The 21,227-nt window shown below is 46.1% G+C and overlaps 1 protein-coding gene and 1 long non-coding RNA gene across 16 annotated transcripts in view; one reads left to right on the top strand and one right to left on the bottom strand.

Moving 5' to 3' along the window:
* Positions 1-15,756, top strand: part of INPP4A (inositol polyphosphate-4-phosphatase type I A) — a 136,477-nt gene extending 120,721 nt beyond the window's left edge. For 7 of the 14 annotated variants that reach the window (XM_029937185.1, XM_029937184.1, XM_029937193.1 and 4 more), the window contains 3 exons: positions 558-670; positions 3,822-3,976; positions 13,128-15,756. In XM_029937185.1, the coding sequence (XP_029793045.1) occupies positions 558-670; positions 3,822-3,976; positions 13,128-13,260 (401 nt within the window). In that variant the 3' untranslated portion in view covers positions 13,261-15,756. Of the gene's footprint in view, positions 1-557; positions 671-3,821; positions 3,977-8,165; positions 11,979-12,238; positions 13,091-13,127 lie in introns of those variants that run through there. The other 7 variants (XM_029937180.1, XM_029937181.1, XM_029937179.1 and 4 more) reach the window with 2 other exon arrangements.
* LOC115289739 lies at positions 15,003-18,157 on the bottom strand. 2 transcript variants are annotated; one of them, XR_003907780.1, is made up of 3 exons: positions 17,849-18,157; positions 16,421-17,255; positions 15,003-16,325 (listed from the first exon to the last, which is right to left on the bottom strand). It is a non-coding gene; the product is annotated as an uncharacterized LOC115289739 (long non-coding RNA). The 2 variants fall into 2 exon arrangements; XR_003907779.1 differs by having other exon boundaries at positions 16,421-17,240.
* Between the last annotated feature and the right edge of the window lie 3,070 nt (positions 18,158-21,227).

Below are 21,227 nucleotides of genomic sequence, written 5' to 3'. Positions count from 1 at the left end.
CATAGATATGACCTTGAGGCTCTTCTCTTTTTCTCTGATGATCCTAGTGTTTGAAAATCCCAAGTTTCTTAGGTGAGGCAATTGGACTGATCGTCTGGTTCAGGGGGTTCTGGAATGGCTGGAGACTGTCACGGTGGCAGAGGGAGGCTGTCAGAGAGTGGGTTACTCCAGGTCCACTGGAGTGGACATTCCCAGGGCTTGCTCAGCCTGCTCTGTGGTTGAGACCCACTGCCCTAAGTATCCTCTCTCTGTGGGGGTGCTGAAGACCAGATGGATCATCCTAACTCCCTCCCGCCCTGGGTGACCGTGTGTCTGTAATCCAGCCTCTCTGAAGAGCTAAAAGAAGATGAGTGTTTGCAGGTGGGCCTGAAATGGCCTTATAAGTCATCAAAGTGCTTCCCATGCCGGTAGCCAGGGCCAGTCCCTAACCACATCCTCCCTTCTTGTTTAAGTCACACTATACCATCAGCTTGGACAGGGGCTCATGCCACCGTGGCCTCCTTGGGCTGCAGGCCTGGGTGCAGCGCCGGCTCTCATGAACTCCTTCTCTCTTGTAGGCCTACCTCGGTCTCGGAGCCAGACCTGCCTGCCGGAGCTGCTGCGATTTCTGGGCCAGAACGTACATGCCAGGAAGAATAAGAATGTTGACATCCTCTGGCAAGCTGCTGAGGTAGTACCCTCGTTACAGGGAGGGGAAGAATTTTACTGTCACACTTGTTGCCACAAATAATGATCATATTAATAAAAATCTCAGCCAGGAGTGGAGAGAGCAAATTTCTCCATATGGACACAAAAGAAGGTCAGTGAATATGTCCAAAACTCTGGAAGACACTCAACCCTGGCCCTCTTCCACTGCAGCAGATGGCCTCAGCTGGTCATGCTGGTTGCCGGCTCTTTGGGAGACCCTGTGTTTGAGAGCCTGTCTTCATGGAGCCTTGTCTTTGAACATGCCCCACTCTGGGCCTTTGTTAGTGGCTGTGGCCACTGATGCCTTTCTGTTGAATGCAGCTGTAAAGAGTGCACGTTCCCCTCTGCATATTAATCTATTCAGTGAGCCTTTCAAGAGCCCCAGCTGGAAAGACTGTTCATGACAACTGTGGTATGGGTCAGTCTGAGGAGCTCGTCTTTCTGGGCCAGGCTGGCGTGGAATCTTTTCACAATAGAACTCATTTTGAGGCACTGAGTGACAGGAAGACAGGATATGTTTCAAATATCCTCCTGGTACTGGGGCCTCATCTGCCCGTGCTTGCTCAGGCCAAGCCTAGCAAATATGGTGTAGGGTGGGCTCATGGGTGCTGGGGTGCCTGTACTGAGGGGCTTCTTAAAGGAGGCCCATATGCTCTGTAGGCAGAGGAGCCCATTACTTTCTTTTAGTATATTTTAGGGGCTCCCCCTTGGCTGGCCATGATAAGCCCGTTACACAGGTCTTTTTGCAAGACTTCAGACACAGAGCAAGCCTGTCTTCACGTTTCACAGAGGCCAGGGGTGACAGCCCGATCCCTCCATAGTGGCACAGGACAGGCACCCCCTGCCCCCCCGATTCACTCTCCTTAGAAAAAGCACACAGACAGCTTTACAGCTGCCAGTGGGTACCGAGACCTGTACATACCCTATTTAGGAGCTGGAGTTCTGTTTTCCTCATGCTTGAGCATAGACAAATCATCAACTATGGCAATGATCCACCATCCTCTGTAACCAGGTCCAAAATGCAGCCTGTGCCGTCCCATACTTTTTGTTCCCAGCAGAGGTTCAATGTACAGATTCAGAGGTGGAAAAGTCTCAGAGGCCCTTGGACACATCACTTCTTATATTTTTGAGCTGGGGGTCCCCTGGGGCAGGGGGGACCAGATATTTGTGCAGTGCCAAGTCACGCTGGCCAATTTGACCAGAGCTGCCCTCCTTTTCTGGATCTTATTTATTTTCACTTCTGTGTATAATAAGAGGTCCTGGCTAAACAGCTAGGGTATCATTGCTCAGATCTAGGCCCTCATTTTGTGGATGGGGAGACCAGCCAGAGCCCCAAAACTGGCTGATGGCCCCCTAGAGACTGGAACCTGGTGCTGCAGATGGCCCTCTTGGGCAAGAACGCACCTCTGGTCACCCTGCCTGCCTTCTGGAGTTTCGTGTTAGTTATGGATGCACCATCTAGGAATGTCAGTGCTTATTGCATGTGTCTGGTCCATGAACTTTGAAGCCATGAGCTTTGTAGAATTTAGTGAGCAGGTGTGCATTCACCCTCACCTCATCAGTTATGGTTTTAAACATTGGAATTATATCACTCTTCACCAAGCTTAGTGGATGCTTGGGGTCCTTTTGTTTGTTTTTTTTTTTTTCTTTCAGAATTTTTTAGCTATTCTCGAAAAAAGGCTGTTTTCCTCTCGATGGCTTTGGCTGAACTCGTTTGGGCCTCTTCTCTTTTGTCTTTCTCTAGACACAGTGCTTAGGACTATACTGTGCTCTCTACCTAGTGGCATTCCTGACAGTGGCTGCAAGTTCTTGGCTTTGAGAAGCAGGTGGAATGCTGTCTCTAGGGCAGTCTGCAGTGGCTCTGATATTTCTTTGGAGTGTAATGGGTTATTGGACCCCACTGTTATCTAGCTTTGAGTTTTCACTAACTGCCAATATTGTTCTCGAGATGGAGCACCTGGTACAGGTCCATAGGCCCTTATCTGAAGTTCTTTTGAGTAGATCTTTTGTAATTCACAGGTTTCTGTATTTTAGAAAGGTGATATGGTAATATAGTTGGTGCGCATATGTGTAATACAGTGCACATCCCCTGTGGTTAATGTGGTACACGTACATGATTGAATGTAACCAGTGGAGTCTGCGGCAATGCTCTGGAACTAAACTCATTAATATTGCTTTATTGAAAAGTGTGAATATTCAAAGAAAAAAAGAGAAAAGTGTGAATATTCATACACAGTGGGATAAGTGAAGATTATAAAGTCTCACATCAGCTCAGATATGGTTGTGCTGCCACGGTTGCCATAAACTTAAAAAAAATTGTTTTTTAAATTTTAGGGCTTTCTGCATTTGGGGACTGTATATCTAGAATTGTATCTCATGGTATAAAGAAGGAGCCCCTAAAAGCCCTTCCTGTGGAGAGAGAAGGTCCTCTGGGGCGGCCTTTTTTCGGCCAGGAGGCTGCCCCACTGTGAACCCGCCACTTGTGAAGGGGGAAGTACACTTGCACCTAACCCCATGCCCGGCCCCGAGTGAGGCGGAGGATGGCCTGTGGGGCCTGCTGGTCAGGAGGTGGCAAAGAGGAAGCTCTTCTGAGCTCTTCCCAACTATGCGGTGGGGGGCGGGTGGGAGGAGAGGAGGAGAGTAGAGACAGTGGGTCTGTGTTATGCCTTCCAGAAAGGCCTGGAGACTTGGCTAGGGGCTGGGCATCCCATGGGCTGCTCTGACCTCCTGGCCTGGTCTTTGCTGCCCTGCTCTGCCAAGGGCCTGCAGCAAAGGTCTGAACATGACAAAATGGCCTGGCCACAGTTAGGAAGAGGGTACCTGGTAAGGTCAGTGAACAGACAGTAATACCCTAGAAAAGAAGGGAGTCTGGGCCTTGAAGCAGTGGCCTGGGGGGCAGGGGGTCACACGAGGGACCACCAGGGATAAGAGGTGGCCCCATGAGCAGTGACTTCGATTCTGCTGGTGGCTCCGGCAGGACATAGAGTCAGAGAGCAGAAGTGGAGGGAAGGCTGATGCTGGGAGTTGGCATTGCCACATGCCGCCATTGGCCATCTGGAACCTGTGTCCCGTGTAAAGCGTGTTTCCATTCTGCAGAGTCTCCTTCTAAGCACAGCCTGTGTTCCTGTTGGCAGATCTGCCGCCGCCTTAACGGGGTCCGGTTCACCAGCTGCAAGAGTGCCAAGGACCGCACGGCCATGTCGGTGACGCTGGAGCAGTGCCTGATCCTGCAGCACGAGCACGGCATGGCCCCGCAGGTGTTCACCCAGGCCCTGGAGTGCATGCGCAGGTGAGTCCCGCTGCCCAGACCGCCTGCCCCGCCTGCCCCGGGCTCCGTGTAAACTGCAGATGAGCCGGCCCTGCCGGGGCTCCCCCGGCCAAGTCCCCTTGACTCCAGCTGGCATGCTCTAGTTTGACTTTGGAAAATTCACTGATGTCTGCCAAGTCAAACTGTTGGCACTTTCAAATTGAGACCCTGTTCTCTTCTAAGTCCAGGGGGCTAGCAGTCTCTATGAGCAGGACTACTCTGAAGTCGGGTGACCTCGAGGCAAGCTTAGGTGTCAGGAGGATGCCGAGGGAACTCCAGTGCAGCGGTGTGGAAGTCCTTTGGCACTCGGCCCCTCCCCCCTGCCCTGCCCCTGCCTCCGCCTTGCTGCGGGTGGGAATTGGGGCCAGAGCTTCCTCAGCAGGCAGCTGCTATTTCCACTGTGCACGTATCTATCCCCTTTCAAACTTGAGTGAAGAAAATGCGTCTGCAGGTTGCACCGGTTTGCTCCGCTTCTCCTCTAGCCATCGACACAGTTTGCTTTTCTTAGCAAAGTGTCAAATGAGTGTTTTATGGTAACGGCAGCAGCCCCCCACTTGTCCGTGTGCCGTGGCGACCTCACCCTAATGATGTTCTGATTCTGAGGCAGCAGGCGTGTTTGCAGAATGAAACCCGGGACTAAAAACTGTCTACTGTTGATCGATGCCTTGTTTCAAGCACTGCTGGGGAGCACCTTACCTCACATACCAAAAGAAAGGATAAGAAACCCGGTTTTCCCGTCTCCTTCAATGTAGCCACCAATGCTGTCCAAGTGTCGTTCCCAATGGTCACTCCTACTGAATGTTCTGTATCGTTTGTCCTCTCACCAAATTCTTTAAAGCGTTCAATTCTCTTATCCTTTCTGTATGTTTCTGCCGTTTGACCTTCTCACAATAACGCACAAAAGTGATGCCTGAGCTCCTGCCTCTTGATAATCACATTTTGTAGAAATGGAATTGTGTTGTCCCTGTTTTGTCTTCCCACAGTCGTTCAGACCCCTCTGTTTCCTTGGGGCCTCTAGTCACACGTGTGTAGAAAGTTCATTGCCCTCCCTGTGCTGAGCCTCAGGGAAGCAACGGAGACTCTTGAGACCCGTGCCTGGGCACCCTTGACTAAGTGCCTGTTCTCACAGCCTGCCCTTCAGGCTCAGTGTCCCTGATGCCATGGGGGTGGAGGGGCCTGGGCTTCCAGCCACATCTGCACTCTTGTAGCTGCCAGGTGATGGGAGGGACCTCCTTGGTGAGATGCAGCCCTCCACCTGAAAAAAAGCAAGAAAAATGGAAGGGGGATACCTGTGCTTGTCAAGAGCAAAGGTGAAGATCAGATCCACTCAGCAGACCAGGTCCCAAGTCAGGTCTGTAGTTGATGTGTAGACATCTATCCAGTCTCGGCTTCTGGAACCGATGTGATGAAAACAATTCATTCTGACCATCCCTGAGCACAAAGGTCTCAAGAGACCAGGGAGAAAGGGGCTCCTTAGAAGGACACAGGGGCTGCCACATCTGCTGACCTGTGGCCTGCCGTGGGGCTGCGTAGCCAGTACCCACATGTGCACAGATCAACTGCTGTGGTTTTCAGTGCACACAGCACTTTTCAGAACTTTTATCACATGAGAAACTGATATTCCTTATAGGAAAATTTAAAAATACGGGTAAGCTTGTTCTCACACCACCCCCCAAAATCCTCCGTATTCCTACTGTTAACAAGAAATGGTGGTAACGTTTGATGCTGACTCTTTCAGACATAGTCATATACATACTTACATGTAGATGTGAGTGTGGTTAATGCACACGTTGGCTAACCAAGTCCCTGAATAGTGCACAAAACGTGTGTGCAAATACAATTATATGTGCAATTATGCCTGTTATTTTAGCCTACTTTTTTCATTTAACTGCTTGTGAGCACTTTCTCAGGTTAATAGAGACCTTGCCATTTTTAGCACATCTTAATTACCCAGTTTGTTGTCACTGAATATTTAAGCTGCATGTGGTTTTCAGCACCTTAAACAAGGGTGCGGCAAATAGCCTTAGGTATGCACCTGTCCACATTTGCCGCATCGATCCCTCACATTAGAAAGTATACACCCTTGTAAGGCTTTTAATACAAATTGTCACACTCCCACCCACCGTCTCGAGTGCCTGCTCGTCCACCCTCTGGGTGTTGTCGTACCTGTCACTCGTCCAGGCGCTTCTGACTCTGAAGTTGGTGTTGCTTTCCTGTATGCCAGGTGGGGACCCTGTGGTCCCAAGTAGGGAAGGACCTTCCTCCCTGGGCCTCCGTCTGCTTCTCTAAAACCCCTACCCACCTCCAATTATGGAAGTCTTTTTAAAGTTTCCTATTCATGTTTTTTTGAATTTTCTAAAATCTCTACAATAAAGGTGTATTACCTTATAGTCATGGAAGATGTTATTACACAAGAACCAAGCTCGGTCCTGGGAACTCTGGGACCCAGTAGCCCCAGCAGCCCGATGTCATGCTCACTGCCACCTGTCTGACCACACTGCAGCTCAGGCTGTCACCGCATGCGGTTGTTTTAAAGTGATTTTCTGGATTATCCCCTGTGGGGAAGACATGTGTCTGTTATAGACAGCAAGCCCGAGGTGGCCGGGTCACTAGCCAGTAGTTCTGGCTGCAGTGTAGCCAGGACCTGTGGCTCAGCCAGGAGCTCGAAGGAGGCAGCAGTAAATACTGACCATGCCTTGAGTGGAGGAATGCATTTTGGTTCTCTTGCTTTCTTGCTTGCATCTTACCAGATGGAAGAGTAGAGCATGCAGGAGAGGGTGCGGGGTGGGGAGAGGGGTGGGGTTAGGGGACAGAGCTTACACTTGGGCTGTGTTTCTCCTGGAAGTCCAGGGTGAGCAGTGGCCAGTGCTGTGCTAGCAAATGTTTAAAACCAGCTCCCCATGTCCCCCCCAACAAAAAAGCCCCGATCTATTTAGTGTTTGCCAATTTCTGTGGCATAAATCTCCCACTGGGGCTTATTTCAAGCTACCAGAGTGATCCCTTGGAACATGAAGCTGGGAAGAGATTCATAAGCTCGGCTCTTGTAAGCCACTGGAGCCAATACCAGCTCACCGCTCACGGTGCCCCTCTGTCCCTAGTCGAGGGGCTGAAACTCACAGAGGGGGCCTTCCTAAGTAGCCACAGTGACACTCCCCACCCCCAAGACTGCCCTGGCTGGGAATGTGACAGTCAGTCAGTGCTCACATTGAAAAGAGGCCCCAATCAGAATGGTGCATTCCAGCAGGGCCATTCCAGGCCTTCCAGGTTCCTCTGGGAAAGCCTAGGAAGGACTTCATGCTATTCATCTCCAGGTGGATCCTCTCAGGCCACCTGCTGTGTCCCAGCATCTCTGCTTCTGTGTCCCTGTTGCCACGTTGGTGGATATTCCTGGAGGATGTGGTTCCAGAGACATTGCACCTCAGTATATTTTTTTCTGGGACAGCGTTATAGGGGGGAGAAACCCAGAAGTTCCGGTGTGAGCTTGGGTGGATTCCATTCTCGGGGATCACCCTGTAGAGCAGTAACTTGGACAGCTGGGGACACCAGCAGCTCATGCCCTGCCACTGCTTAGCCTGACAGCCAGGGCGAGTCTGGGGAGGGCTCTGCCTTTGACTGATACTTGAGGTAAATGGTCATTGTTTGGATGGTCCATCAAGAGGCAGCTCTGGCAGTCAGTGGCACTGCCCCTGCTCAGGCATCTGTGAGAAGGTCAACCCCTACCCCCCCAATGGTTCTTCATGTTCAGCTTGCGTTTTGGAACCCATGTCTTGGCAGCATGTGAGAGCATGGCAGGGCAGCATGGAGTCGTGCTTGGCCGGCCGAGAGAGGGTGAACATGGAAAACCATTTAGTCAACCTACATGTGTTTGTTTTTAGTAGACAACAGTATTTTTTTCTTATTTTCACTTCTCTTTCTCTCCTTTCTTCTTGTGACTGTGCTGGTTTTGTTTTGGTATTCCTTCCACCCCCTTTTCTGCACATCATCTTTTCTTTCTGTCGTGGCTCCATTCCATTTCTTTTTTTAATCATCTTACTGTTTGGTTCTCCTCTTTTTTCCATACTTTTGATAAAATCCATTGCATGTCTCTCTCTCTCTCTCTCTCTCTCTCTCTTTTTTTAAATTTCCTTTGCCTTTTTCTTTTCCTTTCTCCCAAACTTTTTCCTTTTCACAGCATTGGAACACGGGAGGTAGTCACCCAGAAGAACTTGAGCGGCCTGGTGCCCATCCGAGACTTAAGACTAGACCCCAGCCTCCTCTGTTCTATCCCTTTGTTAGCCCTGAGCCCCAATTTACTGATTGTGTGGCTCTTCCTGAGCATAGCATACCTGGTGACCAAATTGCGTTGCAAATGAGTAATCATTACGAAAAATCAGTAATAAGTCACAAGAAAAACAAAAGTGCCAGAATATGTCCAGCCACCTGTGTACCTAACTGGACAGAAGGAATGTGTCAAAGCGTGTTCTGCCAAGAAATATCTCATGCCTTACAGTTTGACGTTTTGTTGTTCTGAACTGTAATATCTGCCAAATCATTTCACCAAGAGGACTTGTTCATTTACCTTCCGTAGAGTTTTCAGTGCTTGGAACACATTCTTGCAGGGCCCTGTCACTGCATTGTTTAGCTGGCCTGGAATTACTTGTACCAAATCCCTCACCTTCTGATGTAAAGCTATTTATTACCTGTATATCTTGTGTGCCGTGTTTCCAAGAGAAGGGAATTCTGTCTGGAAAGAATTTGTACATTTGATACTATTCTCTAACGTACTGCTATCCTTACCTTTCCCTTTGAAGAGAAACGAGAAGGACAGGTGCTTTGTAACTGGCTCTTGGAGATAAACCTATTTAATAGGACATGTCCTTTCTGCTTTCATTTCAAAGCATTAGTCCCTGAACTCAGAGTAGCAAACACTTGGCAGACCGTCCCATGCCTTGCTTGTGTTCATGATTTCCAGTCCAAGAGGACACAAAGCTGTGACAGTAGTAGCACATTGTATCAAATCAGGCACCTCAAAGGAACATGCTGCATGTGGCTTTATGTTTACTCTCTTAAATCGTTAAGGATCACTAAAGTGACTACAGGAATGAACGCATACAGAAACAAAAGGCTGTTCAAGGGATAGACATTTATTTTTCTCCAAGCAGGATTTTTACATTTAAAACATTGCATCTTTAATGACAGATTAAAGTCCAGACAACTTTTTCTCTCTTAGAAAGCAAATGTTACTCATAATAATAAGCAAAAATCACAGGGAAAATGGTCCATAAAATGAGGCCTAACCTTAGGGCATTTGTGATAGATTGAGCTGTGAGAAAGAAGGAGTTGCTTTGTTTTCTGCTTTCAGCACTCTTGATGTAACATGGCAGCGCCCAGAAAAAGGGATAGTTGGTAGGCCTAACTTTCACATTTGTCAGAAGGGTAATTGAACCTTTGTAAAGGTAATAGAATAAATTAAGGGGAATTCCACATATCTTGTATAAGAAGTATTCAGTGGCTTCTAGTTCAAATTCTGTCATACTTCCATTTTTGACCACCAGCCTCATATACTGTATTTTATGAAAGTGGATTTCTTTTTAGCAGTCCAGAAACACTGGAGTGAATTGAGAGAAGGTATCTTTTCCATAAATTTTATACTCATTTGTGTACACAAACCCAGTTTACCACAAAATCTGGCCTCTCTAGTCCCTCCCCAAGATGTCCAGGACTTACTCTGGGACTTCTCTGGTTTGTCATCAGTTCTGAGTCCGGGTTCTGGGAATCGTAGAAGTAGTTAGTCATGAATGACAAATGCCAGACTCTGACTTTAAATTCTAAGATAGAAGACTGTCTGTCTCACACTGCTGGGAGGCCCTTCTTCCCTAGACCCCCTGAGCCCTGCAGGAGCTCCAGGGCAGGGCTCCTGCCTGTAAGTGGAGCCGGTCTTCTCACGGGTACAGTGTGGTCTGTCTTTTCCACAACAACTGAGGTGACCGTTCTGTGGGAGAGTAGGGAGTCTCCCTGCATGCCAACACAACACTAGTCACTGTCTGACCCGTGATTCCTTGAGAGGTGTGTTCACCTCCTGCCTCCTTCAAATTGAGGCACGTGCATCAGCGCTCTGAGGCCATTTTATTTACTCTGTTTGAAAGGGAGAGAGCAGAGTCTGCAGACCCTTTCAGCTCCCATTCCAGGCTTCCCAGTCGCGCTCTGGCTCAAGTGCTCCCGATGCCCCCCAGTGCTTGTGCCCGCCTCCAGGCCTGGCAGAGATCACGCCCTGGTCTCTGTGAAGGGGACCCTCCTGACCACAGAGAGTGCCCCCTCTGCCTCCCAGGCTCATGGGTGTTCCTGTGCCACTCCCCAGAGCCTCCTCCCAGGAACCCCTACCCAGCAAAGGGAGGCCGTGGCCTCTAAGGGAGCCTTGTGGACACCAAGGCCGGCTCCTCGCCGCCATGGCGCCAGCCAGGCCTTCCTGCCCCATGTAGAATTGGCTTCTACATTGACAGAGAAATAAGGTGGACAAGGTTTTTTGCCTCTTCAGGGGCTGAGTCAAAAGGCAGTACATTCTAGCTGTACGGTCATGAGGTCGCAGGCACAAGAAAGGACCAGGAGATCAGCCGAGGCTCTGAATTGTTGCTGGCATCTTTCTTCAGAACATCTGCAGAAAGAAACTGTATGCTTGCCCTCTGTGTGCTGAGTTTTAGTATCATTAAGGCTTTTTACTTACGAAATCAGACTAAATATACATGTAAAAATCTTTTCTGCTTTAGTGAGAAGTAGGCTGGATGAAATAAACACGGGAAGATGATTCAAGACAAGGGTTTGGTATTTGGTGATGATGGTTTCAGGCTGCTGCTGGGGTGACCCTGGGGCTGGCTGGGACACCGTCAATGGCTGCCAGCACTGAATATTGAGGATCACTAAGACCCCAGTGCATCCAGATGGGTTCTCAAATGGAAGATCCACACCAGAAAGGGAAAACCAGAGGAGTCCCTAAAACCAATTGTCATTTAGCTTTCCATTCTAATTTCTCATCCAAAAAATGGCTGCTCATGAAATAATTTCTCTATAGCATAAAAATAACCACAGAGCTTTGAAATAATTAAATTCCTCTTTCTAAAATCTATCCAAGACGTTTTCAATGTGTGCTGCTGACTCCTAAAAACTATGCAGCTGATGTGATCCATAGAAGTGTTCTACCTTAGGACAGAAGGCTGGCGGTGGGGGGTCTTCTCAGTGGGGAGTGCCCGTTAGCACGGCGCCTTCTCCCCTCTGCCCATGGCAGCCTCCAGCACCAGTGCCTGAGCACGTGCAGACATGTGATGACAGTATCCGTGCGCCATCAGCCTCAGCCAGGCAGATTTGGTAAATTCAAAACATATGAGGCCAAGTCAATACAGTGTGCTTTAGAAATTACATTGCATTGAAAGTGTAATCTTGATTACAATTTCATGTGTAATGCATTCAACCAGTTAACCCGATAATTAGCTTCTTTAATATATGTAAATAAAAGATAATGTCTGAGTTGACAAATTATTCTTCTTCGCTCCTCAAAGCAGTTCAGCATTTCATAGTGATAGGTGGTTTTTGATAAGTGTGTTCATTTTTACATAAATAGAAAAGCCATATCTGAAATAGTTTGATAACGTGAGAGCTTCCAAAGATTAAGACTACCTGTACAAAGGAACCTATAGCTTCTGCTTTAAATGGAATTATATTTTTATCTGATTACTGGATGTTAGACAAACATGATCATTTTCGACTCTAGGGCCTAGGCGTTCAGCTAGGGTCTGGCCTAGGCATTTAGCTCTGATGACACATGTCTCGCTGAGGGCTTGAGGCTCTGGTGACAAGGGAACAGAGCTGAGTTACTAAATTAATACTTTACTTAATAACAAATCAGGTGGATACTTTTTTAAAATACCTGACCTTATCTTTTGAATAAAATTACTGTCTTACCAAATATATTTTACATGTTCTTGATAATAAGACTGTCATTTTCACTTTAAAAGGCTTGAGCAGTTGCTGCTGATATTTTTTTAAGATGCATGACATAATGGTCTTCATAAAATTTGAAATATTTTTTTAAATCACTATTTCTTGGTAATTCCAAATTTTACATCTCATAAATGGGGATTTTTGTACTAAATTTGATAACTAGTGGATTTAATTGCTAGTCTTCGAAGAATACAAAAATGTTAAGTTATACTGTGCTTATAGGAAGTCATTTATATTTAGAATTGCTTTTTCCTGTTAATTTGATGTCTGCAGCAGAACGTTTCCCGAAGAACTCCCGTGATGCTCTCACTTGGGAATGAATGTGAGGCCTGCCTCCCGCTCAGCATTTGCTGTGCCCACTGGGTTGCCATGACAACCCTCCATCCAGTACAGCGGCGGGTGGCGCTGGTAGCCGTTTCTCTAGGGAAGGGCCCCTGTGGGCTCTCAGTGGCTCCCCAGCAGCCCTGGGAGAGGTGACCACAGTGAGGACAGCCCGCCTGGAGAAGGTAGCTGGCTGCCACGGGGAGGGCTCAGTGGGCTCGCTCCTTCATGACACGTCTAGCCCTCGGGGCTGTGCAGCCCCACCGTGCCGCCACTGCATGGGCCTGCTGATTGCTGTGCACCCAGGATCGCTGCCTCCTTAGTGGGGACAGCATGTTAGAGCAGCCTCCTCGGCCAGATGGCTTTGCTACATACTGAATTCTGCAAGGAAAATGAGCATTTTGAATTCGAGGGGATTCATAGCCGTTGCTAATTAAAAAAAAAAATGCAGCTCTTTAAAAGCTTTGGTAAGAGTAGCAGTATTTTTCCATTTAATTTGTGATGTAACAGAACCTTTGAACTTCAAATTATGGTAGAACCCTCAAATTACTAGACATGACATACGTGAAAACCGAAAGTTGGCTTCTACTTACCGTGCTGCCTCTGGAAAGCCAGACTCACAGCGCCGTACAGCATGTGTCCATCTCTGTGCTTCTTAGTCGCCCTCCGCGTTCAGCAGCCCGCCATCTTGCGTGCGTATCGTTGTAAATGAGTCCGGCACCCATTTGAATTAACATTTTTTTCAATGCTATGAAAATAATCAATTCATTTCATTTTAGTTTAAGTCTTTTCCTTTTTCCTTTTTTACTGCTGTCATTTCTTGTGCTTGTTTTTTCCCCAGTGAGGGTTGTCGAAGAGAAAATACAATGAAGAATGTTGGAAGTCGCAAATATGCATTTAATTCCCTGCAGCTGAAGGCTTTCCCCAAGCATTACAGGCCTCCCGAAGGGACTTACGGAAAAGTTGAAACATGAACACATGGTTCCTCTAATTAGCTGTCACATACTAAATGTGGGTACCCTCTAGTGTCATATATGAATTCTTCAAGAAGACCTGAAGGATTGGTTTTTATTTTTGTGTTTTCAAACGAAATTCACTAAAAAGTCTATGGAGCATGTTTTTTTCCACCAGAATCAATAGGAGGTAATGTTTGGCTCAATAGTGTGGATAGTAATGACTGCCCATTTAAATAGCCTCGGCCATAACCCCACAGATACCATCGGTAGTGAATCAAGCTAGGTATGTCTGAAATGCTAAGACTTTTTTAAATGCCCACTTAGGCAGCTGCACACCTAACGTATTTTTCTACTGAGTAACTCAAAATTGAGCATTGAATTACAGTCGACTTTTAAAATTTTTGAATGTAAAAGTAAATAATATATTAAATAATTGGATCCTGGGCAGACCAGTACATGTTAAATGTTAACTCAAATTTTGGGGAAAGAAGCTAGCTCCAGCTCGTGCAGTGAGAGCAAGTGGTACCGATGAATTGTATCTTAGCACTGCAGGTGAAATCCTGAGGGGAAGTAAAGGTTGCTAAATCAGCCCCACATAAAACTTCATTGGAAGGCAGTACTGCCCGGTGGCCCACGAAGGGCTCTGCTCCCCCACCCTCCCTTAGCACAGGGTGTGCCCCCAGGGCACACCTCCCCTCCTCACCTGGGGTTGAATTGTCACTCCAGGACCCCAGACATGAGGTGTCTGCTGCATTTCAGACAACAGGAGGGGGTTTGTGCGTGTAGGTGCTGGAAGCCTAAGTATTTTCAGAACAGATGTCCTTTTTTGGGTTTCCTGATTTATCGTCTTCTAGAAGACAATCCTGTTGGATTGTCTGATGAAAGTGTCTCTTAGGTTTGCAGTACTGTCCTTTTTACCTTCTGTTACATAAGATGACTACTGAGAAAGTTGAAATTATCTCCTACAGTGAGATTTTGAAAGGGATTAATGGACCATAAAACTTAGGAATTTCATAGAAAATTATGTCTGATCATCTATTATAAGATGATGAGTCTTATCTGCACATAGCAGAGAATTTTTTTAGTTTATGTGTTTATCAATTCTGTTTATCATGATTATTATGTTTACATGTTATTTAAAAGACTGTAAAAGAAATATATGTGGCACATACCCATGATACTGATCTTAATGATTTGTGAACCCTTAGGAAATTCCTAGGTCTAAAAATTAGAGGTATTATTCTTGGGCTCCTTTAGAAATGCCAGTTGGAAACGTGTGACAGACTTGGTTTGCTGAGGCACAGGCAAGGCCACCCACTGGCAGGGACACAGAGGGGTGGGCACAGGTGAGGGACTGCATGACCTTCCAGACCCCTCCTTCACAGTCAGTGTGCAGACAGAGCCTCTGCTCCTCCTGCCCGTTGGGCGGGTGTGAGCGGTCGTGGAGGACGCACCAGGAGCGATGGATGCAGCTCGCTGCCTCTCCCACAGCTGGCTCACTGCGGAGGGTGCAGGCAGAGACACCCCCATCCCCCAAACCCACTGCACAGGTGGCGGCAGCTGGCAACACATCCTCCTCTTGTGTCAGGCCTGTTCAAAGACAGTTTCCAGGATGACTGATTTGGCCTCTTGCCTCTCCCCCATTTTATTTACTTTGTAACTTTTCTAGTACCTGCATATTTCCATCTTTTCTCAATCACTACCTTTCAAAAATTCCCTTGTCTTTTTAAATTAAATGTCACCCATAGTGTTTCCAGATTTTTTATTTTATTTTATTTTATTTTATTTTTTTTGGTGTCTGATGAGCATTAAGCACCTGCATTGGTCAAAAGGGAATAGAGCAAATGTTGAGTCATCCGTTAGCAGTTTTGCATGTGGCACCTTTATGTTAATTACTTTTCCAACTTCGGCTTCTTGCTAAGGATCACCACAAAACTCGAAGACTTGGCTAACATTGTAGACAATGTTAAGGTTTCAGTATTCTATGTGAGCGCCCCCGCGGGAGAGCGCGGCGCAGCCTCGGGCGGCATCACGCCCTTCCCACGCTTCCCACACCTGCCGCGCGAGGGCGCCCTTCGTGGTGGCGGGGCTCCTCGGGTCTCGTAGGAGCGCCGTTTCCATCTGCGCAAGGAGAGCCGTTGTACAGGTTACCGTAAAAGAGAGGTTCCGTCCAGTGTTCCTTAGAAGGCCCCTCTCGTTTAAAGAGAAGTGTTGAGACACGCTGAAACCCCGGGATGTGGCGTGGATCCTAAGTACCTGCAGCACAGTTGCCTTTGGTTCCCTTTAAAAATGTACAAATATTGTATAATACAGTTTTGTCTCTACACAATTGTTATTTGCCAAGCTTCGTGCATTAAAGTACTTTTATTTATTTGTTTTGGGTGGGCAGTATTAATATATAAACATATAGTCACTGTTTTATATATTCTGAGCTCATTCAAAGCCATGTATGCTGTAAATGTGCTAGTCTTTAGAATGACAAATAATAAATAACTGACAAGAACATTAAACTTGGCATTGCCTCATTCGTTCTGTTATAATTGGGCCTAGTTTCATGGCTGCCTCTGACTGCGCCGTCATTAATGGGTATTGCATCGAGTGCTCAAGTGTCTGTAAGCATGAGACCATGACAGACTTCTGTTTTATAACCTTGTTTTCACTTAATTTAAAGCAGAGGGGCAGTGGGCTGTGGGATTAAGAGCACGGACTTCCGCGTTGGACAGACCCAGCTCCCGATCCTGTTTTGCCACTCACGGGCTGGTGCCAATGAACAAGTTGCTTCCCTTCTCTGCACCTCCATTTTCTCCTGTGCAAAGTGTGGAGACAACGGCACTTTCTTTGTAAGGCAGTTGTGAGGTGCCGTGGCAGTAAGCGTTCCTAACAGTGAGCTGCTGCTGCTGTTACCTTCCCGCATCCATAAACCAGGATCGTGTCTTTTCTGGGGGTTGCGCTGGTCATCTCCTGTGTGATTTGCCAAAATGTAGTTCCCTTTGTGGATTGATTGTTCTTATAACCAGGACGGCATCTTGCACCTTTACCCCTTTTTCTCTCCAATGTGCCCGGCGCTTTCCTTGGATGAATTCCTGGAAGTGGATGTTTACAATTAAAGGAGAATTTAAATTTTTGAGCATTCTTGAATGTTTAATACTACCGAAGTAGTAGAAAATGAAGCTGCTACCTCTGTAGCGTGTGCCTTTCCCCCTTTCTTCTCATTGTTGCTGCAAATGTCAGCCGGTTTCAGTTTTCTCTGATGACTGTGAAGATTGAACATCTTTTATACTTTTACTGATCTTTCTAGTTTTGGGACTTCATTGGAGTGTTGGGTTTTTTTTTTTTATATGCAGTGTTTCTAATATTTAGCATATTAACTCTTGTGTGTGGCAGTTTGAAAAAACCTAATCATCAGTTGTCTGGTATAGTTCACAGTAGGGAGTGGAGAAAAGTTTTTTAAGTTTTAAGTAATTTAAATTTTAAAATTTATTTTAAGTAAAATAAATAATATGCCTGTATTTTTCTTTTTGGTGCTTGGTTTGAAATCAAATCCTGGCTTCCCCACTGAAGGTGACACAGACCAGGCACCCTGTCCCTTGTGTGTGAGATGGATGTGGTACTGTGCATCGATGAGGGACCACACTAGCCTGCACTGTGCTGGGTAGAAAACCCCCTACCTATTGCTTAAGATGAGGCAAATGGGAAATAACTTTGTCTAATTTTTTATTATAGCTGTCACTCCCCAAGCTGTGAAACATTCCTGAGAACATAGGATCAGAATGTCCACATTTCACATTCCCCCTCGGACCCCTTTTATGCCTCAGTGCCACTTTTGCGATGATTTCTTCCTGTACCAGGCTCCTGGTGGGCCTTTGTGGCCAGTCCAGGCAGGTCTGAATTCCAACATAGACAGACCTGTGGTATCTTCACTCTGTTGTTTCATTCAATGACAAAAAAGAAGCTGAGACGGGCTAGAGAGGACAGGAAACTTGCTTCTGTTTCCACATCTGGGAAGATAACATCTGTATCAGAGAGATGGATGCAGAAAGATAGCACTTCTCCACTTCTCCCTCCTGGCTGCTCGTCCTTCCCGTGGCTTCCCTGGCCTCACTCGCCCCCGGTTGTCCGCCCCCAGCCATCCCTCCTCTCTCTGATTTGCTTCTCATCCTCCATGCACTGCTAACATTTTGGTGATCCCTAGGTTTCTGTCCATATATTTTTTTTCTATCTCATTTTGAATGCTCTTCCTGGAAAGTCTTAATCATTCCTATGGAATAAATTACCACTTATTTGCTAATAACTCCCCAATTTCTAGGTCCATCCCAGACTCTTATCTAGGTACACGTCTCTCTACACATCCAGCCACATCCTAGTTATTCTCCTTGAGTGTTTCCTTGGCGTCTCACAGCATGGCGACAACAAACTCCTGCTTTCTCTCCAAGCTGGCTGAGCCATCCTCTGATAAATGACCCCGCCTTCCACCCAGTGGTCACTTTCTCCCTTCCCTCCACATCCTATCAGCTACCAAGATCTGTATCCCTTCAGCACCCCTTCATCCCACCCCCACACTCACAGCCCTGGTCCACATCCTGTCCCCTCTTATCTGGATCAGTACCTCTCGGCCTTCTCTTCACTCCTTCAAGGCCCATCTCAAGCCTGTCCTCCTTTATGGTGATTTCTCTCCACAGAATGAGTTGGTTTCTTTAAAAAAAAAAAAAAAATCTTTTTTTTCCTCATTCAGTTTTGAATGTAACTATTATATCATCCATCTCCTGCCCATCATACATTTTACTTTGTCCAGAATGTAATTTTGTGTTCACAACAGCAGGTGTAATTCCTGTCACTCAAGAAAGCTTACTGAAGGGGCATTGGGTGACTCAGTCAGTTACGTGTCTGACTTCAGCTCAGTCATGGTCTCATGGCTCATGAGTTTGAGCCCCATGTCAGGCTCTGTGCTGACAGCTCAGAGCCTGGAGCCTGCTTCTGATTCTGTGTGTGTGTCTCTCTCTCTCTGCCCTTCTCCCACCCGTGCTCTGTCTCTTGCTCTCAAAAATAAAAAAACCATTTTTAAAAAATTACTGAGTGAAAAGATAAATAACTGAGTTTCTAGGGGTGTTCAGCTGAAATTTTTCCTATTTTGGTGCTAGACCATGTTGCTTTTGTCTCTGTATATAATCTGTTATTCAGAATACATGACAAGGAGCCAAATTTAACAGGCTCAAAGGAGAAAGCAAACTTAAGACTAGCAGAGTGTGGCAGACACAAGGACAGTGGTTCTCTCTCATGGGCGAGCAGTAGGGTCTCTGAGGAAAAGTCAGTAGTAAAGTGGGTTCACACAGTGTTCTGTTGATCTGAATGGTAGTTACATGATGATTTACCTTATAGTTATTTGTTAACATTATACAAACATCCTATGTACTTTTCGGTATGTTTGTTTTATTTAGCAATAAAAATTAAATGTTAACCCATTATAACTCAATAAACAGTCTGAAAAGGGAGTTAAGAATACAACTCCATTTAAAATAACATTCCAATCCAAGATACTTGGAATTCACTCAGTCAAAAAGGCAAAAGTGAGAACTACAAAATGTTGTCAAAAGAAGACCCCAATAAATGGGAAGACATCTGGTGAATGGATTAAAGACTTCATATTGTTAAGATCCCAGTACTATCCAAAATGATGTACAAATTCATCTGGAATCTCACGAAACTGAATAGACAAAACCATCGAAGAAGAACAAAGTTGAGGTCTCACACTTCCTGATTTCCAAATGTATTGCAAAAAGCCACAGTGATCAAAACAGTGCAGCACTGACATAAAGACATACAGACTGACCAATAGAAAAGAAGAAAGGACCCAGAAACAAACCCTAGCATGTCTGATCACGTAATTTTCGACAGGGATACCAAAACCATTCAATGAGCAAAGGGCAGCCTTTTCAACAAATGATGTTGGGAACAGTGGATATCCCCACACAAAAGAATGACCTTGTACCCTTGTCTTATACCATATAGAAAAGCAACTCAAACTTGAGCAAAGACCTAAGAGGAAGAACTGAAACTAGACAACTCCTGGAAGAATACTTAAGGGAAAGCCTTCACTAGGTCAAGCAACGACCTGTTAGATAGGACACCAAAAGTACAGGCAACGAAAGTAAAAAAACAGATAAACCAGATGACATCAAAATTTAAAACTGCATCAACAGAGTGAACATGACAACACAGAGTGAAAGGAAGTGGAAGAGCCTGCAGATTTTCTCTGCTCAGAAGTCAGTATCTAGAATATACATAGAACTCCTAGAACCCCACAACAGAAGAGCAGACAGCCCTATTTTAAAAGGGGCAAAGAACTTGATATACATTTCCCCAAAGAAAGTTTACAAAAGGCCAATAAGCACATGAAATGATGCTCAACATCAGTAGAATGGTGGCTGCAGGGTTTGGGGGGCACAGGGGAGCAGCGAGTTATTTAGCGGGCAAACACTTCCAGTCCTGCAAGATAAGAAAACTCTGCAAATTGGTTGCATGACAAGGTGAATGTATTTAACACTACTGAAACTATGTACTTAAAAATACTTAAGATTGTACATTTTGCACTATGTGTCTTTTACAACAAATAAAATTTAAAATATATAGTTGCTAATAAAGGCATCAGAAGTTTCAGAGTGGATCGCAGACCTATATGTAAGTTAAAACTATAAAACTCTTAGATGAAAACGGCAATAATTTTCTGTACGTTTGGATTAGGCAATGGTTTTCTTAGTTACACCAAAGGGAAAAATAAATTAGAATTCATCAACATAATTGTGCTTCAAAAGACTGCATTAAGAAAGTGAAGACAGATCATCTTTGGGAGAAAACATCTGCCAATCATTTGTCCTTAAGGAACTTGTAGACACCATATATAAAGACCTCTTATAACACAATAATGAAGAGATAACTCAATTTAGAAGTGGACATAGTACTTGAATAGACTTTTCTCCAAAAATATACAGGATGCCAGATCTGACCCCTAAACATGGCAGAGGAGTAGGGGGACCCTAAGCTTGTCTCATCACTAAAACACAGCTAGACAGTTATCCGATCATTCTGAACACCCAAGAAACCAGAGGTCTGAGAGAACAAAATCTGCACATCTAGAAGTAGAAAAGCGATCACTTTTTGGAAGGTAGGAGGTGTGGAGAGTTGACTTGGGGAAGAGAAAGCTGTGAATACAGCAGTGGGGAGGGAGTCTTGCTTACAGAGGCGATTGCAATGTATTGTAAGCAGTGGAGAGCAGAATCTGAACTTTTAGAAGCCCAGTACTATGGGGGATGTGCTCGCATGGCAAAGTGGAGTGGAGTCCCAGAAGTGACAGTGTGGCCTGAGGATTCCTTGGGTTGCAAGAAGGATGGGTGGGGCCAACATGCTGTGCTGTTTCCAAGCACAGGGAGTAGGGACTCGTCCGAGGGCAGCAAGCTGGGGTGCCAGCTTTCTGCTCTGTTTTGCTGTAAGTCCTGAACTGCTATGTGATCGATTGTGTGACCGTTTTACTGGCGTGGACTAGCAAACAGCAAAAATGTGGCAAGACCCTACCCCAGAGGAACAGTGTGGGCCTGTGCCATGGGAGTCCTTAAAATTTGGAGTTTTGAAACCGAATCATGCACCTGAGGTAAAAGCTCAAATATTCGGTGAATGCAGGGCTCTGACAGAAACTGGGGGCCTGAGGGGTAATTGGTTGCTCTTCTGTGAGGGTCCCCTGCAGTGGAGAGGGCCATATTCATCCTGCCCATCAGCACTGAAAGAATTCAGAGAGCAAAAAAGCAGTGCTACCCAGTGGAGACCAGAGCTGCTTACACCAAGCCCCACCCCACTGCACCCTTGAGGCCCATTTCCACTGAAATAAGTCAACCAGAGAATCAGCACAACAGGCCTCTTCCCCAGAAGACAAGCAAAAACAACTCGCTCACAGCAAGTCTACTGATCATAGAGTGCTGCAAAGCTCCAGCTCTAGG

Source organism: Suricata suricatta, chromosome 4 (genome assembly GCF_006229205.1).
Source record: "Suricata suricatta isolate VVHF042 chromosome 4, meerkat_22Aug2017_6uvM2_HiC, whole genome shotgun sequence".
NCBI classification, from domain to species: Eukaryota; Metazoa; Chordata; class Mammalia; order Carnivora; family Herpestidae; genus Suricata; species Suricata suricatta.
Note: the sequence above shows the minus strand (reverse complement) of the source record. Positions and strands in the feature narration are given on the sequence as shown.